General features: G+C 41.7%; 1 protein-coding gene across 4 annotated transcripts in view; it reads left to right on the top strand.

The window, feature by feature from the left end:
• Positions 1-20,678, top strand: part of UNC13C (unc-13 homolog C) — a 433,277-nt gene that overhangs the window by 339,778 nt on the left and 72,821 nt on the right. For all 4 annotated transcript variants that reach the window (XM_073303829.1, XM_073303827.2, XM_073303826.2 and 1 more), the window contains 3 exons: positions 3,267-3,390; positions 12,255-12,311; positions 18,211-18,291. In XM_073303829.1, coding sequence (XP_073159930.1) covers positions 3,267-3,390; positions 12,255-12,311; positions 18,211-18,291 — 262 coding nt within the window. The remainder of the gene's footprint in view (positions 1-3,266; positions 3,391-12,254; positions 12,312-18,210; positions 18,292-20,678) is intronic.

Raw genomic sequence — 20,678 nt, 5'->3', positions numbered from 1 at the left:
GAGCCCACATTAACAGCCACACAGCAAAAAGTTCCTGTATATCTTGAGGGTCCAGAATGCACGTCAATATCCTGGAGTTATGAGCAGTTTGGAAAGTATGTGAGTCCTTTCTTCCATTCATCCACACTCACTGTGTCCTTATAACATCAGACAACATTACAACTGTCTTCTACACCTACAAGCAGGGAGGAGTGAGATCTGCCTCCTTGTGTGTAGGAGTCAGCCTCTGGAACTGGTGTATCAACAATCAAATCACCCTATCGGTCATCTATCTTCTGGGAAAGCAAAATGTGCTTGCGGACTCCCTCAGCACACATTTTTCAGTCAACCACAAGTGGGAGCTTGGGTACTGCACAATATTTTCAGTCTCTGGGGAACCCCAATCAGGGATCTGTTCACTTCTCATGCAAACAGAAATGAACTACATATTGCTCCAAAAGAGCCCTAGGTCATCACTCCCAGGGTGATGCTCTGCCTCTTCCTTAGTTGGACCAGCTCAACTATGCCTTCCCTCTGCTCCCACTCCTGCCACAAGTTCTATGCAAAATCTGTCAGGACAGAGCACCGGCCATCCTGATTGCCCCCTTCTGGCCCAGACAGTTTTAGTTTCCCAATCTCCTACACATGGCATCCTGACCACTAATCATCCTCCCAACATTTCCCAAGCTCTAACCCTGTGCAACAGCAAGATCAAGTACCCTGATTTGCATCCACTCCACCTCAGAGCTTGGTATTTGGATGGGCATCATCCTTAGAACGTTCATGCTCCACAGCCGTACAAGACATCCTCTCTAAGGACTCTACTAGATGGTACCTAGCTAAATGGAAGCACTTTTCTTCCTGGGCACATCAAAGAGGCGTTCTCTGAGAAACTACAGATATTCCTCTCATCTTGGACTATATTCTTTCTTTGAAGACATCAGTCTGTATTCCAATACCCACCTTCCTTCCCTTCTGCTTTAGATCTTATCTGATTTGCAGTAGAGAAGGAACTGGAGAGGCAGTCAGTCCACTCTGCCCTTTATCCCCTCAGTAAGAGACACGAGGTAAGCCAGGATGCATGCATAAATTAATGAACACTACTTTCAAATTCTCAGGCTCAGGGCATATGCATAACCCACAGTGGATTATAGATAGGGATCACACACTCAAAGAACCTCCTGTTACAGGAAGTAACCGCCTTTTTCTTTCTTTCTCTGGGACATAATTTTACACTGCTGTTGCTTCTAAAGGTCACATTTTATGGGCTATATTTTCAGAGACTGTGAGCACTCTCAAATCCCATGAAAGTCAATTGCAGTATCTCAGCACTTCTGAAAGTCAATCCCTTTTGTATGCTTTTCTGTGTTCCTTTTCAGAAAGTTGTGACATTTTTACTTGTGCTTGTTGCTTTGTACTTGGAAAATATAATTTACATGAGCATGTTTCCTGCTTGGGGAGTGTGAGTGATTTAAGTGGATTCCCAGAACGCCAAAACTAATAGACCCCAATTGAGTTTTTGGTGAATATTTCTTCCCAGAAGCTTACTTCTTGGACAGGGTCCAAGAAATAATGACTTATTTTTCCACTGAGATTGCAGGCCCATATTAGGGAAGCAGAAAGTGCATCTGGAGAAGTTGAATATGATCTAAAAGGGCCCAAAAAAGAGCTGCAAAGAGGAGAGAGGGAAATAGAAAGAGTTTTTAGTTTGCTTTCTGTAGGTTCCATGTAATATATTAAATACACCATAGAGTACAGAGGAAAATCTGGGAGAAATCTGTACACTCTGTTTATTTGGCTCTTTGTCAGTTGGCACTGCAGCTCAGTGTAACTGGCAGTGTGGAAAGCACCCATTCTTTTCCCTTAATCTACTCTACTCTATCATAGGAGCTGACTGTTTTTGCAACACAAAAGCCAGATTCCTAACCCTGAGAGAAGGCTTTCCAGCAGCTGTATCTATATGTCAGCCTTTCATTTCTAACCATCTATCTAGTCCTGTGTGTAAAGCTGCTGGAAGCATAGACCGTCTTAGTCTTAACTTCCTTTGACATGAGGAACATGATTCTCTTTTACGTCTGTAAGAAGACAAAGGCCAAAAATCTTCACAAACACACATGATCTGTCCTTGAATGGTAAGAATGGAATGCCCCATTTGATTCACTCTTCTATTGAATCAAACCACAAATCAATATATATTGAAGGTACCTAACACACCTTTCTTGAAATATAAACAAATACAAATTTAATTTTTTAAAAGAGGTTTTAAATACTTGCCAAAGAGACACCATTTTTGTAAAATTTAGATGTATATTTAAATGTAAATGTAATCCAAACAAACATATATACAAAACAAGGAACTGAGATAAAAATGCTTCTAAGGAGTATCACCTGCCTTGTAAATGTATGTGCCTTCTGCTGTGATTATTTCTCTGTTACTATCACTTTTCATATGCATACTTATAACAGATAATAGAAAGATTAATCGGTACATATACATACCTATGATGTGATTTGTACATCCTCTGTTATATGCTCATTTACATGAACAAAACTTACATAATATTATAAGACTCCCCAGATACGTATTTACAAATTGCAGTTTTTTTAAAGAATAAACAGAAGATTTTCTCGTGTGTGTACTGCAGTAAAAGGTGCTTAATTCCACATATAGCATGTTTCATGAACACCCTCTTAGATCCGAATAAACATGTGATGGGAAAGTGGTCCTCCAAACACTTATTACGGAGCCTATTCCTACTACTCAGTAGTCCCATTGACTTTAAAAGAAATGTGTATGCATAACTGTAAGTGTTTCAAGGCATCTGCTCTACATTTGTGTCTCATATCACAAGCAGTTTTAACTGCATAGATGCAATATAGGATGACAAAGGAGCTTTTTCTTTTTAAGCAGAAACTAATTTCACAAAAACCCTTTAAGTTTTTTTAACTATACCAATCATTTGAGCATAACTTTATAGTTCAAACGTTATGTTTCATTTTCAATAAATACGGTGCTGTTGGATACATTAAGCAGAAGCATGGTAAAAGGGTTGCTAGATGTTTACATGGAACGTTTGTTCCTAATCTAGAAGACAAGATTTGAAAAGTTCAAAAATCCATGTGAAGAATGCTGTGAAATAACACTGATCTCTAAAAGGCATTATTGGTGTAGTGGTTCAGAGAAACTCTAACACAAGGTAGCAGTTAATCTGAATTTATGTTAATTCAGAGCCTTTGATGTTTTAATGCTAGATTTGGAGACCAGCCTGTGTTTTACTTTATTCCAGTTTAAGTCTCTCTGCAAAATTCTGTGAGAAGACAGTTCTGAAACGGGTTTTGAAAGAGCTGTGGAAATCAGTCCTGAACAAAATAGAAAAACAAATCGTGCTTCCACCATTGACAGACCAAACCGTAAGTGTCAAAGCCATGATTCACACACATTAAAAACGTTTGCAATAATCACCTTGCTTAATCAGACGCCTGGTAGCAGTTTTTTAAAACTTCCTTCCAGAAAATTCCCCCCAAAGAGGAACTTGGTCACTACATGCAGCTTGCTGGGCACTTTTTCAGCAGAAAAGCTGGAGCAGATCTTCAGTAGCTGTTTTGCAAGTCCTCACTATTGGGCAAACTGCCTGCCCATCCTAGATTGGGGCATTCTTGCAGTGCATTTCATCAAGGCGGGGTGCAATGTAAAAGGCAGGATCACTTTCATAGAGCATGTTTTAAAATGTTATTTGTGATGACTTTCATAGATTCATAGATATTTAGGTCAGAAGGGACCATTATGATCATCTAGTCTGACCTCCTGCACAATGCAGGCCACAGAATTTCACCCACCACTCCTAAAAAAGACCTCACACCTATATCTGTGCTATTGAAGTCCTCAAATTGTAGTTTGAAGACCTCAAGGAGCAGAGAATCCTCCAGCAAGTGACCCGTGCCCCATGCTACAGAGGAAGGCGAAAAACCTCCAGGGCCTTCCAATCTGCCCTGGAGGAAAATTCCTTCCCGACCCCAAATATGGCGATCAGCTAAACCCTGAGCATATGGGCAAGATTCATCAGCCAGATACTACAGAAAATTCTTTCCCGGGTAACTTGGATCTTACCCCATCTAAAAACCCATCACAGGCCATTGGGCCTATTTACCATGAATATTTAATTACCAAAACCATGTTATCCCATCATACCATCTCCTCCATAAACTTATCGAGTTTAATCTTAAAGCAAGATAGATCTTTTGCCCCCACTACTTCCCTCGGAAGGCTATTCCAAAACTTCACTCCTCTGATGGTTAGAAACCTTCGTCTAATTTCTAATCTAAATTTCCTAGTGGCCAGTTTATATCCATTTGTTCTTGTGTCCACATTGGTATTGAGTTTAAATAATTCCTCTCCCTCTCTGGTATTTATCCCTCTGATATATTTATAGAGAGCAATCATATCTCCCCTCAACCTTCTTTTAGTTAGGCTAAACAAGCCAAGCTCCCTGAGTCTCCTTTCATAAGACAAGTTTTCCATTCCTCGGATCATCCTCGTAGCCCTTCTCTGTACCTGTTCCAGTTTGAATTCATCTTTCTTAAACATGGGAGACCAGAACTGCACACAGTATTCCAGGTGAGGTCTCACCAGTGCCTTATATAACGGTACTAAAACCTCCTTATCCCTACTGGAAATACCTCTCCTGATGCATCCCAAGACGACATTAGCTTTTTTCACAGCCATATCACATTGGCAGCTCATAGTCAACCTATGATCAACCAATACTCCAAGGTCCTTTTCCTCCTCCGTTACTTCTAGTTGATGCGTCCCTAGCTTATAACTAAAATTCTTGTTATTAATCCCTAAATGCATGACCTTACACTTCTCACTATTAAATTTCATCCTATTCCTATTACTCCAGTTTACAAGGTCATCCAGATCCTCCTGTAGGGTATCCCTGTCCTTCTCTAAATTAGCAATACCTCCCAGCTTTGTATCATCTGCAAACTTTATTAGCACACTCCCACTTTTTGTGCCCAGGTCAGTAATAAAAAGATTAAATAAGATTGGTCCCAAAACTGATCCTTGAGGAACTCCACTGGTAACCTCCCTCCAACTTGACAGTTCACCTTTCAGTAGGACCCGTTGTAGTCTCCCCTTTAACCAATTCCCTATCCACCTTTCAATTTTCCTATTGATGCCCATCTTATCCAATTTAACTAATAATTCCCCATGTGGCACAGTATCAAACGCCTTACTAAAATCTAAATAAATTAGATCCACTGCGTTTCCTTTATCTAAAAAATCTGTTACTCTCTCAAAGAAGGAAATCAGGTTGGTTTGGCACGATCTACCTTTTGTAAAACCATGTTGTATTTTGTCCCATTTACCATTGACTTCAATGTCCTTAACTACCTTCTCCTTCAAAATTTTTTCCAAGACCTTGCATACTACAGATGTCAAACTAACAGGCCTATAATTACTTGGATCACTTTTTTTCCCTTTCTTAAAAATAGGAACTATGTTAGCAATTCTCCAATCATATGGTACAACCCCTGAATTTACAGATTCATTAAAAATTCTTGCTAATGGGCTTGCAATTTCGTGTGCCAATTCTTTTAATATTCTTGGATGAAGATTATCTGGGCCCCCCGATTTAGCCCCATTAAGCTGTTTGAGTTTCGCTTCTACCTCAGATATGGTGATGTCTACCTCCATATCCTCATTCCCATTTATCATGCTACCATTATCCCTAAGATCCTCTTTAGTCTTATTAAAGACTGAGGCAAAGTATTTGTTTAGATATTGGGCCATGCCTAGATTATCCTTGACCTCCACTCCATCCTCAGTTTTTAGCGGTCCCACTTCTTCTTTCTTTGTTTTTTTCCTATTTATATGACTATAGAACCTTTTACTATTGGTTTTAATTCCCTTTGCAAGGTCCAACTCTACTTGACTTTTAGCCTGTCTCACTTTATCCCTACATATTCTGACCTCAATAAGGTAGCTTTCCTTACTGATCCCTCCCTTCTTCCACTCCCTATATGCTTTCTGCTTTTTCTTAATTACCTCTCTAAGATGCTTGCTCATCCAGCTTGGTCTACAACTCCTGCCTATGAATTTTTTCCCCTTTCTTGGGATGCAGGCTTCCGATAGCTTCTGCAGCTTTAATTTAAAATAATCCCAGGCCTCCTCTACCTTTAAACCCATAAATTCTTCATTCCAATCCACTTCCCTAACTAATTTCCTTAATTTTTGAAAGTCAGCCCTTTTGAAATCAAAAACCCTAGTTGCAGATTTATTTTTGTTAATCCTTCCATTCAGTTTGAACTGAATTAGCTCATGATCACTTGAGCCAAGATTATCCCCTACAACCATTTCCTCTATGAGATCCTCATTACTCGCCAAGACCAGATCTAAAATGGCATCCCCTCTAGTCGGTTCAGCAACTACTTGTTGAAGGAATCCATCAGCTATCGCATCTAGGAAAATCTGAGCCCTATTATTATTACTAGCACTCATCCTCCAGTCTATATCTGGGAAGTTAAAGTCTCCCATGATCACACAGTTTCCATTAGTATTTACTTTATTAAAAACATTAAAAAGGGCTCTATCCATATCCAAATTAGATCCCGGTGGTCTATAGCACACCCCAAGCACTATCCTAGGGGAGGCTCTAATAGTTTTCTTCCCCAATTTAATTATTGCCCAGACAGACTCAGTCATATCCATTTCATCGCTTCTTATTTCTTTACATTCTATCTCATCATTGATATACAGTGCTACTCCACCACCTTTACCTTTATTTCGGTCTTTCCTAAACAGCACATACCCTTCAATACCTGTAGCCCAGTCATGACTACTATTCCACCAGGTCTCTGTTATACCTATAATATCTGGTTTCACTTCCTGCACCAGTAACTCTAGTTCCTCCATTTTGTTACCTAGGCTCCTTGCATTAGTGTACAAACATCTTAATTTTTGCTGTTTGGCCTCACTCACATTCTGTACCCTATTAGGCACGGTTATTTTACTACCAGTATAACCTATTAGACTTGTATCTACACTGCCCTTCCTCCTACCTACAGCTGTATCCACTCTTACTTCATTTTCTTTCCACTCTATGCTAAATTCTGGCGTGGAGATTACCTGGACATCTCCCAACCATCTCCCCCAAATTCCTAGTTTAAAGCTCTCTTAATCAGTTGTGCCAGCCTCCATCCTAGAAGTCTATTTCCTTCCCTACTCAGATGAAGTCCATCCCGAGAGAACTGTCCTCTATCCATGAATGCCTCCCAATGGCCATACATCCCAAAGCCCTCCTTATAGCACCACTGCCTAAGCCATCTATTGATAGTCATAATCTTGTCACACCTTTGTTGCCCTTCTCTAGGAACAGGCAAAATCCCACTAAAGATCACCTGAGCCTCAATTTCCTTAAGCGTCCTCCCCAGCCTAACATAGTCTCCCTTAATACTGTCCAGTGAGAATCTAGCCGTATCATTTGTTCCCACATGAAGGATAATTAGGGGATTCTTTCCTGCTCCCTTTAGAATCCTTTTTAACCTCAGGTCTACATCCCGTATCTTAGCACCTGGAAGACAGCACACCCTCCTATTTTCTGGATCAGCTCTGGTTACAGGCCGATCTATTCTTCTCAATAAAGAGTCCCCAATCACATAGACCTGCCTTTTCCTAGTGACAGTGCTATTCTCCAGTCTATCCCCTGTTCCCTCTGGCTGCAAGTTTTTTCCATTCCCATTCTCCCTTGTAATCCTTTTTAACCCATCCTGTATCCTCCTGGGGCTCATATTTGGTGTAATCTCCATTAACTCTTCCCCTTTTCCTATAGGACTAACCGCTCTTCTCTTCTTCCTTGCCCTGTCACCTTCAGTGACTACCTGCTGAGCCCCTTCTTCATTTTCCAACTCTGCAAACCTATTCTGAAGCTCTATTTCTCCTTCACTAGCCCGTCTTTTCCTCTGCCTAGTTCTTTTAGTCACATGCTTCCACTGACCACTTTCCTCACCCAGTCTCCCCTCAAAATTCCCTAGTCCTGCTTCCATCTGCAAGTCTGAGCTTTTCCCTTCAGATACCTCATGTCTTTGCTCCATAATCTGCTCAAACCCCTTCCTAAACTCTACCAGACTTTCCACCTGCATCTCCAAACCTCTGATCTTTTCCTCCATCAGCTCTATCAGACGGCATTTCATGCAGACAAAACTCTTACCAGGTGCCCCCTCCAGGATCATGTACATACCACAGCTTCCACATCCAGTCATCTTCATTGTGTCATCTGCTACATGGGTCACTCCCACTGCCACCTCTGAATCTGTCATAGCCTTCCCACCTAAATCCTGTTAATCTGGGAAACACAAACCACACCAAAACACCACCACCCACAGCAAAACCAAACCCCACACAAGCACCACAAGACAAACTCCGCTTTCAAACTCCCACTCAAACTCCCCTGTTTACAGCTCTGTTTGCTAGCTCCTGTGCCGCTGCAGCTGTCTGTGCTGCTGCCTGACTGACTGGCTGCTACCTTTATAGGACCCCTAGTCAGTGAAGCCCCGCCCCCTAATCAGGGCTCAGCTTCTCTTCCAGCACAAAGCCCCTACAAGCCTCTACACATACAAATACTACCAATACAAAGCCAAACAAACACAAATACCTTCTCCTCCAACAGAACTCCCACTCAAACTCCCCTGTTTACAGCTCTGTTTGCTAGCTCCTGTGCTGCTGCAGCTGTCTGTGCTGCTGCCTGACTGGCTGCTACCTTTATAGGACCCCTAGTCAGTGAAGCCCCGCCCCCTAATCAGGGCTCAGCTTCTCTTCCAGCACAAAGCCCCTACAAGCCTCTACACATACAAATACTACCAATACAAAGCCAAACAAACACAAATACCTTCTCCTCCAACAGAACTCCCACTCAAACTCCCCTGTTTACAGCTCTGTTTGCTAGCTCCTGTGCTGCTGCAGCTGTCTGTGCTGCTGCCTGACTGGCTGCTACCTTTATAGGACCCCTAGTCAGTGAAGCCCCGCCCCCTAATCAGGGCTCAGCTTCTCTTCCAGCACAAAGCCCCTACAAGCCTCTACACATACAAATACTACCAATACAAAGCCAAACAAACACAAATACCTTCTCCTCCAACAGAACTCCCACTCAAACTCCCCTGTTTACAGCTCTGTTTGCTAGCTCCTGTGCTGCTGCAGCTGTCTGTGGTGAAAATTTATTTCACTTTATTGCCTGTGGTGAAAATTAACAGCCAGATGATGGCTCGCCCTTTGTAGGTGTGCAAGAACAAGAGAGAACACAAGCAGCCAGCCACAGTGAGCATTCAATCACTGTACTATTTCAGCACAGATGCTAGCCTTCCCAGGAGGCTAAGAGATGGGGATGCAGAGTGAGAGCAGGCCTTGCATGCCCTTCCCCAAAAGCCTCCTGCTATATGATGCCTCATCACCACCCCAAAATGCAGCCACTTCCCAGCCAATGACTCAAAGCCACAGTCTGGCTCTAGATTTGTTAACCAGACATAGAGAGGTCCTCTTTGACGGCAGGGGAGGGGTTGCATTACCAGGATGACAGGAAGCGGGGAACATGGTACAGCTGGAGGAGGTTGTTGTGCTACCTAAAGCAGTAGTGAGGGTAGCCTGACATGATCCTCAATTGGGGATGCCATCTAGGGATACTGTACTTACAGTACTGGTGTAGGGGGGTCTGTCAAATTCTGGGTATACCTTTATGAGAAAGCAGTAAAACAATTACCTCAGACTTGTGAGATTTTTGGGGGGGGAGAAGAGGTAGTGTAATACAGAAATATTATTTTTGTTTGGTGGGGGGGTGTACGCGTAGGGGGGTTAATCTTGCATTTAATGAGTCTGCTGTCTTTTGTTACAAGTTAATCATTATATTGTTACAGTGTGTCCAGAGACGATGTTACTGTATATATTGTTTTGTTATTAAAACAGCTAAAAACACTGCCAGGGAGCCAAAAGTAAGAACTGAAGCAATTGCAATCACAGAGCTGCAGATGACATTTATAATATTTATTGGGTTTCAAATGTAAATTATATCTATTAGAACACTATGCAGCAGGGACGAGCTCAAATCCTAATGAAAAATTCTCTTGAATAAATGTAACCTTTTCTCTTGCACAGCTAGCAAATATAACAAAGTCCAAATCTCTCACTGATGACATAATTAATCATCACTTTCCAATAGCAACAATTAAAATTTTGTAAAGTATTGCGACATACTATAGACAAATAAAAGAAGGGGTTTGTACGTATGCAGTGAAAGTATTATTAAACTAGACTGCAGTTAAATAATACTGGACCGTAGAGCAGTCCACATCGTGGGTCTGTCCCAGAGCCACTGACCCCCTGGAAAATCTCAGTTTGGGCAAATTCTGTTCCCTCAGAAAACCCTTGACCACGTCTAATCACAGACTGTATGAGGCCAACAAGAGCCTGGTCAATTTTACAGCTGCTTATTGTAACCCTGTAGTCAGTGGGAAAACTGACAAAAGTCATGTCACATTGCTATTTGGTTAAGCTCTGGTGAAAAGACCTGCCCAGTTCAGGCAGAAGCCAGGATGGGAGGAGGTGGGATAGAACCTGAGGACCCTCTTCTGCCTCATCTCCCACCCAATTGTCATGAGGCTTTTGGATGGCAGTTAGGGTCCAGTGAGAGTGTGCACCTTCTCCTTTCCAGGAGCCAGATGAGTGTGGAGGCTTCTCATTTATCATCAACTAGCCAGAGGCCAAAATGGACAGGGACAGACCTGGATAGAAGTCCAACTTCAGCGTCCTTCTAAACAGCAGGGTTGGATTGTGCTGGGCCCCAGAACCTCATTGGTTTGAAATACCCCTCACACGCACCTTTAACATTGCCTCCTGACTAGTAGCTGTCTAGTATATTTTTCAAGCCTTGTTTAGCAGGAGCATAATAGAAGCAGAGAGATAAAATAGAACATATATGATCCGTAGTGGTCAAGGGAGGTAAAAATTAGTTACAAAAGAACAATGGACCAGTTTTTAAATATGATCACAGCACAACAGGTGTGTACAGTGCCTCACCATCTGTTAACTTCCAAAATGTAACTTCCCTAAAGTGATACACAGTATGATGGATAAGGTGCATAGCCACAGGCTGGTTTCATTTTTTGCTAATCTTATTTGTAATTAAATCATAGAATATCAGGATTGAAAGGGACCTCAGGAGGTCATCTAGTCCAACCCCCTGCTCAAAGCAGGACCAATCCTCAATTTTTGCCCCACATCCCTAAATGGCCCCCTCAAGGATTGAACTCACAACCCTGGGTTTAGCAGACCAATGCTCAAACCACTGAGCTATCGCTCCCCCGCCCCCACCCCCCATCAACAATAGGATACTTCAAGGAAGTTTCTTCCCTTTACAGAGATGTGAATACCACTTCCCTTGCCAGAGGGTACAAGCACAGACACGCTGAAACAGAACTTGTTTTACAATATGCAGAATTTTTCTCTTACCATTCTGGCTGCCAATAAGCAGTGAGAATTTAAGCTAAGTTTATAGATTTGAAAGTAAAATTTCATTAGTGGGGATACACAGAAACACAAAGACCAGTTTTGAAAATTGAGATCTTCTGGAAAGATTGATGAAAAACCATTCTATTGTCCCATTTAAGTTTAGCTGATTTCTGTCAGTTGGCTTTAATGGAAGCCAGTCATCTAGAACCACTCCTTGTTAAGCTGCCAAAAACCGTTGGTAATTACAGTTCTTGGGGTAATTGTGCTGCAACAAATGTTTACAGTGCATTATAGAAGGATTCGAAGCAGATGGTTGTTTAACATAAAGGGGTAACATAAACCTTCTGCATCTTGCCAGGATTTGATTATTACAAAATATTGTTTTGTCTACATATATGCCATTCAAATATATTTCAACACAATGTTTCTGGTTCAATATAGAGATGCTTGGACTTTACACAAGTGAATATTTCATAGAAGTCAATCGGAGTTGTGTTTCTCAGGTTCTGCAGGATTGGGACCACTTTCCTCCACACTGACCTATATATTTCCAAATATTTTGCTTTGTCAACTGCATCAAAATATGACTTAATTGGAATTGAAGGTTTTATTTAACTTTTGATCTGCAGAATACTGAAGATAACCAATGTGATAAAGGCCTTTTCTTCAAAAAATGGGCAGCTATTTAACAATAGTAATGATGTTGAGATAAAAAGCAAAAGCTCTGTAGTGATGTTGAAAATTCTGTATCTTCAGTTTCAATTTTGTTTGTTGATAGGGGCCCCAGATGATATTTAGTGCCGCTAAAGATCTTGGACAATTGTCGAAGCTGAAGGTAAGTAGGTTAAATAAATCTACATATGTCCTACTGTAAGGAAAGAGTGGATAAACGGTGTGCTTACCCTCTTCTCCTCACTTGTGCTTACTGTCATAACTGGCCCATTGAAATCAAGGGACAGCTTGTGTGAGTAACTGCTCGGCAAAATGAGTAATGGTTTCACATTCTGTTTCTGCATATGCATTGCGCTGATCACTAGTTGCTGTCAGGAAAATATTCCTCCGATCTCCATATTGCACAAGCGACCAGGTGTAATATGGGTATTTTAAACCTTCTCCTGAAGCATTTATCATTGGCCTCTGTCAGTGCAGCATTGGCCTGAAGTTACAGGGCTACATGGATCTATTCCAGCATGGCAATTCTTAGTGTATGTTCCTGTGTATCATACACAGATCTTCACTGTAACTGTCTATTATTAACATAAAATTATCCTACTCCATGGTTTGCTGCAGAATTAGTCTTGAATAGAAATTGTGGACCATTACATTAGAACATCTGGCTTCCTCCTGGGACCAGCTTCAGGGAAAATAAAAATAGTACATGACCACTTGTAAATTTGTCCAGCTGATTGTCTACAAAGAATATAATGGTATGCTCTGTGCTTACTCTCTTCTACATTAAAATTCTAGAGCACTCTGCTTCCATCGGCAGTAATTGGTGTTATGTCTTCATGGTTCATTTCTAGTATTGACAAGCAGCTCTGGCTAATGGAAAAAGGATTGGGTCTCAAAGATTGGCAGTGAATATAAAAAAAATAATTAATTTGTAAACAATCAGCACAGTTTTGACATCAGCATATAAACCCTCCTGAAATGTGCACAAAAACATGTGTATGTGTTACCACATACATAATATTGTACTCACATATAACAGCGTACGTAGAAAATAGTGTCACAGGAATGAACCATAGAATCATAGAATATCAGGATTGGAAGGGACCTCAGGAGGTCATCTAGTCCAACCCCCTGCTCAAAGCAGGACCAATCCCCAACTAAATCATCCCAGCCAGGGCTTTGTCAAGCCTGACCTTAAAAACTTCTAAGGAAGGAGATTCCACCACCTCCCTCGGTAACGCATTCCAGTGTTTCACCACCCTCCTAGTGAAAAAGTTTCTCCTAATATCCAACCTAAACCTCCCCCACTGCAACTTGAGACGATTACACCTTGTTCTGTCATCCGCTACCACTGAGAACAGTCTAGAGCCATCCTCTTTGGAACCCCCTTTCAGGTAGTTGAAAGCAGCTATCAAATCCCCCCTCATTCTTCTCTTCCGCAGACTAAACAATCCCAGTTCCCTCAGCCTCTCCTCATAAGTCATGTGTTCCAGTCCCCTAATCATTTTTGTTGCCCTCCGCTGGACTCTTTCCAATTTTTCCACATCCTTCTTGTAGCGTGGGGCCCAAAACTGGACACAGTACTCCAGATGAAGCCTCACCAATGTCAAATAGAGGGGAACGATCACGTCCCTCGATCTGCTGGCAATGCCCCTACTTATACATCCCAAAATGCCATTGGCCTTCTTGGCAACTGTTGACTCATATCCAGCTTCTCGTCCACTGTAACCCCTTTTCTGCAGAACTGCTGCCGAGCCATTCGGTCCCTAGTTTGTAGTGGTGCATGGGATTCTTCTGTCCTAAGTCCAGGACTCTGCACTTGCCCTTGTTGAACCTCATCAGATATCATTTGGCCCAATCCTCTAATTTGTCTAGGGCCCTCTGTATCCTATCCCTACCCTCCAGTGTATCTACCGCTCCTCCCAGTAGAGTGTCATCTGCAAACTTGCTGAGGGTGCAATCCACGCCATCCTCCAGATCATTTATGAAGATATTGAACAAAACTGGCCCCAGGACCGACCCTTGGGGCACTTCACTTGATATCGGCTGCCAACTAGACATGAAGCCATTGATCACTACCCATTGAGCCCGACAATCTAGCCAGCTTTCTATCCACCTTATAGTCCATTCATCCAGCCCATACTTCTTTAACTTGCTGGCAAGAATATTGTGGGAGACCATGTCAAAAGCTTTGCTAAAGTCAAGGAACAACACATCCACTGCTTTCTTCTCATCCACAGAGCCAGTTATCTCATCATAGAAGGCAATTAGATTAAACAGGCTTGCCCTTGGTGAATCCATGCTGACTGTTCCTGATCACTTTCCTCTAAATGCTTCAGAATTGATTCCTTGAGGACCTGCTCCATGATTTTTTCAGGGACTGAAGTGAGGCTGACTGGCTTGTAGTTCCCCGGATGCTCCTCCTTCCCTTTTTTAAAGATGGGCACTACATTAGCCTTTTTCCAGTTGTCCGGGACCTCCCCGAGTTTTCAAAGATAATGGCCAATGGCTCTGCAATCACATCCGCCAACTCCTTTAGCATGCTCGGATGCAGCGCATCTGGCCCCAAGAACTTGTGCTCATCCAGCTTTTCTAAATAGTCCCAAACCCTATAGTTTTAGTCTCACTTGTATTTATAGTACCCTCTGCACAATATATAATGTACCCAACATTCTTTGCTATTACTCCTGCTCAAGTACAAACAGAATAAAAAGTTCCCTGTAAGTAGTTATTAAACAGAGGCTGTCACAGCAGCTGCGATGCTTCATCCCAACAAAAACATGCAAAGCAAAATAAATTGACCTTTTTTTTTAAAACACAAGGTCAAATTGTGACACTGCTCCCTGCAAGGATGCTCAAGGGGCAAAGGACACAAGAAACCCTTTTCCCACCTTTTGTGCTTCTGTGAATATGACTTGGGAGTTCAGTCACTACTCCCTCACAGTGATCCCATGGATACAAGGTGCTTGATACCAGTATCATGGCCCATATACACCTCTATGCTGGCCACTAAATCTGGCCAACTCAAAGAATATAAGAACGGCCATACTGGGTCAAACCAATGGCCCATCTAGCCCAGTATCCTCCAAAAGTGGCTAGTGCCAGATGCTTCAGAGGGAATGAACAGAACAAAGTAATTATAGAGAGATTCATGTCCTGTTCTCCAGTCCCAGCTTCTGGCAGTCAGAAGTTTAGGGACACCCACATCTTAGGATTGCATCCCTGACCATCTTGGCTAATAGCTATTCTCCATGAATGTAGCTAATTATACGTTTGAACCCAGTTATAGTTTTGGCCTTCATAACATCCCCTGGCAACAAGTTCCACAGGTTGACTGTGTGTTGTGTGAAAACGCACATTCTTTGTTTTAAACCTGCTGCCTAATAATTTCATTGAGTTTATGTGTTCTGTGAAGGGTGTAAATCACACTTCCGTATTCACTTTCTCCACCCTATTCATGATTTTATAGACCTCTCTCATAGCCCCCCTTAGTTGTCTCTTTTTTTTTAAGCTGAACAGTCCCAGCCTTTTTAATCATTCCTTCATATGGAAGCTGTTCCATAGCCCTCATCATTTTTGTTGCTCTTCTTTGTACTTTTTCCAATTCTAATGTATCTTTTTTTGAGAAGGGTGTTACCAGAGTTCCACACAGTATTCAAGACGTGGGCAAACCATCCATGGATTTATATAGTGGTACTACGATATTTTCTGTCAGCTTTTTTTTGACAGCCACTGCATATTGAGCAGCTCTTTTCAGAGAATTTTTCACAATGATTCCAAGATCTCTTTCTTGAGTGATAACACCTAGATTAGACCCCCATCATGTCCTATGTATAGTTGGGATTATGTTTTCCAATGTGCATCACTTTGCATTTATCGCCATTGAATTTCATCTGCCATTTTGTTGCCCAGTGACCCAGTTTTCTGAGATCCCTTTGTAACTCCTCACAGCCAGATTTGGACTTAACTATCTTGATTAATTTTGTATCAGCTACAAACTTTGCCACCTCACTGTTTCTCCATTTTCCAGATCATTTATGAATATGTTGAACACCACTGGTCCCAGTACAGACCGTTGGGGGAGCAAGCTGTACCTGCCTCACTGGTGTGTGCTGCCAGGCTGCAGCACTGTCCTTCCTCACCCCCATAGTACTTGTTGAGGGACAAAGGGACTGAGTGACTCATGAGTAGAGCTGGTCGAAACTCTGAATTTCCTTTTTGTGGGAAAATTTTGACAATTGTTTTTGTTCTGATTGAAAATGAAAATAAATATTTTCAAAATTTCCTGAAAAATGGAAATTCTGAAAAATGTATGTTTTGGAAAATTCTCATTTTGAAATTTTGAATTTTATTTTATAGGGTTTTTCATTTTTATATGTTTTAATGCTTATGTTATTTCATGATCTGTCTGCAGGAGCAGTGCATAATAGTTGATGTTCTATTTTTACTGTATTTTAAAAATGATTAAGGGCAGCTGCTACTTTAGGACTGATTGAAACATCTTTTTTAGATCAAAGTGTCTCCTGTTGCATTGCAAAGAAACAGATTGCCACGGATTTTAAAAATAAAATTAGCCTATTTCAACTGTATTGTTATGTTATGGCATGTCAGTAAAAGTAATGTATATTAGGATTACTGACATGTCATAAACAATATCATTTAAAAATGAAAAAAGATCAAATTCAAAATTAAATTGAGAATCTAAAACTAAATTTCAAAATTTTCAGAAATAGATTTTTTTCTCATGGGAATTTTGTTAACATAGTTTTATTAAATATTTCAGTTTTCACAATAATGGCATTTTCCATGAAAAAAAAATCAACCAGCTCTAGCAGTGAACACTTTCAAAGGGATTTCTATTCCTAAGTCATTTTGGCAAGTTGGGAAAATCCCAGTCAAAAGACATAACCTAGTCCTTACTGTACTGCCACAGATTCCACCCAAATCAGTGTATTACATTAGCAAATTAGCCTACAATATCTAAAAACGTCTAGACTCTTCATTTTTTACATGATTTTACATTTGTTTTATTGATGTTCTCCACTCTGTACCAACTTGCCATGGTATGGTGGTATTCTTGGGCACAGAAACATTATCTTTATCAGAGAAGTTAAAGCAGAGATAAAAGAACAGGAATGTAGCACTGAACCCATTCTTTGTATTCTCAATATGCAGGTAAATCTTCCTCTTCCAAAGGAATTCCAATGATTGATTCTTTACACATTCAGCTACCTCCAGGAATATTACATGTAAAATGACAATGAGCTTTTACAGCCATGCCAGCTGTAGTACAAATAAAACATCTTTCTATGTGGGATAAAGCAAAAGGGCAGACTTTTGCCAATGGTTTCCAAAAGGTTGATTGTTTTTCCTCTCTACACCAGTTTTGAACAGCTTAAGAAAGAAGCAGTTTTCTGTTTCTCAACTGTGTAGGACATGAAATGCTAACATGATAAAAAAGCTTCTGAGTTTGGTTTTTATGCCAGTCAGTTTCTAGCCAATACCAATACTGGCATTTGAGTTTTGTAGAAATGTGGCAATTTGTGTTTCTTTGAATAACAGCCCAATCTGATACAGCAATTAAAATACAGCCTAAGTAAATAATGAGCTGTTGATTTCACAAAATATTTTTCAAGAATACAAACCTCTTTTTGCCTTTACTTAACTTTCCTTCCAATCAGACTTTTGTTTAAGTTTGGGCTTCTGCCAAACACCAATTTACAGTCAAATTTCATTAGTAAAACATGGAATTTTAATGGCATCCATGAGTATTCATCACATTTATAACATTTAATCAATTTCCTTTACAGAACAGAGAAACAACTTGTCTTTTCAAAATAATTGGAAACCACTTTACAGATACCCTAGCATTAAATTTCAGTTTTTCTTTTCAATTCTCATTTTCAACAAACAATGGAATAGCTTTGCGTTGTAATTTATTTTAAAAAACAAGTCGAAGGGTGAATGCATCCTTGCCAAATGTAGATGTTTTTTAAAAAGGCAAGAGAAGCAGCAAGACTTGCTTTTCCTTATAACAGCTACGATATTACCATGCTTTTCAGGACCATGTCACTCGAGAGGAAGCTAGAAGTTTGACATTGAGGCAATGTGCAACAATGGAGGTAGCACTAGCTACAATTAAGGTACAGCTGTATATGTCCTGTGAGCCTATATTGTGTGTCTGAATGAGCAAATATATGATTGAATTGTTCGCGGTATGAGCTAGATTCTAGCTGGCCCTGTGTGAGTGTACAATGGTGTGACAGGGTCATAAAGATCCTTGCCCTCCTGTCACAATGTGCTTGGGGAGCACAGACATCATGCAGGGTGGTGCTAGGCTCTCCAAGGTGGGCTGAACACAAAGCTTTGGTTCCCAGGCCCCACCCACCCACCCAGAGCTGGCCAACTGCAGGCAGAGAATGCACTGCATCCATTAAAGTGGTAGCCAAGCTTTAGCTCTTTATTATCTTCCCATGGAGGCCTGGAGTTAGTCTGGATGAGTCAAATAGGTTGAGCTCTCCGTGTGCTGTAGCATGGCCTGTCTATCTTCCTCAAAGCCAGGTTGGGCCTCACTGGCGCAGTCTACCCACGGTCCTGCAAACGTATATGAGAAAGGAAAACACTTCACAGCCTGTTGGAAGTCAAGGCATTTTTCTGTTGTACAACGTACTATTTTATCCACAAATGTCCAATTAAATTTGTCTCTCTACTTTTGTATTCACCCTCTAATTAACTGCCACCTGTACATTATTGGATTTCTTTCAAAGATGCCTTTTAATTATTCTATACAGTGGCCCCTTTTCAGTGAAACCAATCACATTTGTCAGGCAGCTGTTAAGAACACAACTGAATCAATTAATTTTGTGCGTTTCCGCTGTTGCCGGCACCCAGTGCCGAGAGGCTGAACAACAGCTTGAGTTGGTTCGTTACCCGGTGTGCTACACCCAATAATCACAACGGGGTGGAGAAGCAGAAAAGTTTATTTGCAGCTGCAAAAAGGTACAAGGAGAATAAAATCTCAAATCCTGCACAACAGAGCAGGAAGTTACACAGGCTTTTATACATCCTTTTTCCCAGCATACTTATCCAATAGCAAGCTGCCCCAAGTATCCATATAGCCAGCCAATCCAGTTCCCAGCTAGTTCCCTGGTTCTCTGCATCATTTGTTAAACTATACATAAAGCTGCTTTATTTAGCATTGTTCTTCCATATCTCCCGTTTGGCCTTGCTTAGTTTCAGGCAGTCTGACTCTGCAACATATTGTTGCAGATTCTCAGCATAAGTGCTGTGTGTGCCTCCAGGTGGGGGGGCCAAGGACACTTGGGCCTAGTACGCAGAGCTCTGCGAGTGCCTCCAGGCAGGGGGGGGGGGGCCAAGGACACCTGGGCCTAGTGCGAGGGGGCTTCATCGACACTCGTGGTCTTCCATCCCCTCGAGTTACCTAGTGGCCATGCCCCAGTGTCTCCAACACCACAATCGACAAGATAATTATTTTAGCAAAATCTGACTGTTACAGTAAATGCTTTACAAGTGGAGTTTTTTATGGTAACCAAAATATTGTGCACAAAAAGGCTATTTTTCCTGTAGAATGATTCTATCCAATCCCTCCATTTTAGCAACCACAATATTAACAGAAGTAGAACTTATTTCACTGGCAAAGGACAGAGTACTTTGCACTTTTAGTATACCTTCCAGAAGAGGGTCTCAGAATGCTTTACAAACATTAAAGACCCCCAACCCCCTCCCAAGTAGAAACTAATATTGTTATCCAGGGGTGAAAGTAACATTAAGCACTTACTGGTACAGGGGCCCAGCTTCAGGCCCCAGGAAGGGGAGGGGCCTCAGGCGAAAGAGATGGGGCCATGGGCGGAAGGGGCAGGGCTGTGGGGTTCAGCCTCCCCCAGCCAGCCCATCCAAGCTGCCTGGCCTGCACTGCCCAAGGCTGTGGCGGTGATTTAAAGGGCCCGGGGCTCCAGCTGCTGCCACGGTAGCAGCAGCGGTGGTCAGGAGCCCCGGGCCCTTTTAAATCGCCAGCCCTGGGGCAGCTGCCCCTTTGCCCCCCAACGTCGGCAGCCCAGGGGGGCAAAAGGGGCAACTACATTAAAGTGCAGCCGCAGTAGTTCTTTAACGTTGGCTTCATACGGGCTGGTACGGCAGCCACTTCTTACTGGTATGCCATACCCGCCCGTACTGGCCTACTTTCACCCGTAATCTTTATTTTACAAACAGGTAACTGAGTTAACTGCTGGATTAAAATGTGGTTGTGGTCAGAAAAGAGACTATTCTATGTAAAATGGCAGTGTCTTTCTCAACAGATCTGACCTCTGCATGTATATTTGCTGACTTGTGTGACAAAAATCTTGTTGATCAAGCAAAGCAAGGCCTAACACTCAATTGATGGTATTTCTGTCTGTCAGTATATAATGTGGTGATGTTTGAATGCCATATCCAATCAATTGGAACGTTAAGGAAACGGTCTAGGCAGGGCCGGCTTTAGGAAGAGTGGGGCCTGATTCAGTGGCACTCCTGG

The sequence above is a fragment of the Lepidochelys kempii genome, chromosome 10 (assembly GCF_965140285.1).
Source record: "Lepidochelys kempii isolate rLepKem1 chromosome 10, rLepKem1.hap1, whole genome shotgun sequence".
NCBI lineage: Eukaryota > Metazoa > Chordata > Testudines > Cheloniidae > Lepidochelys > Lepidochelys kempii.
This window is presented reverse-complemented; position numbering and strand designations above follow the sequence as displayed.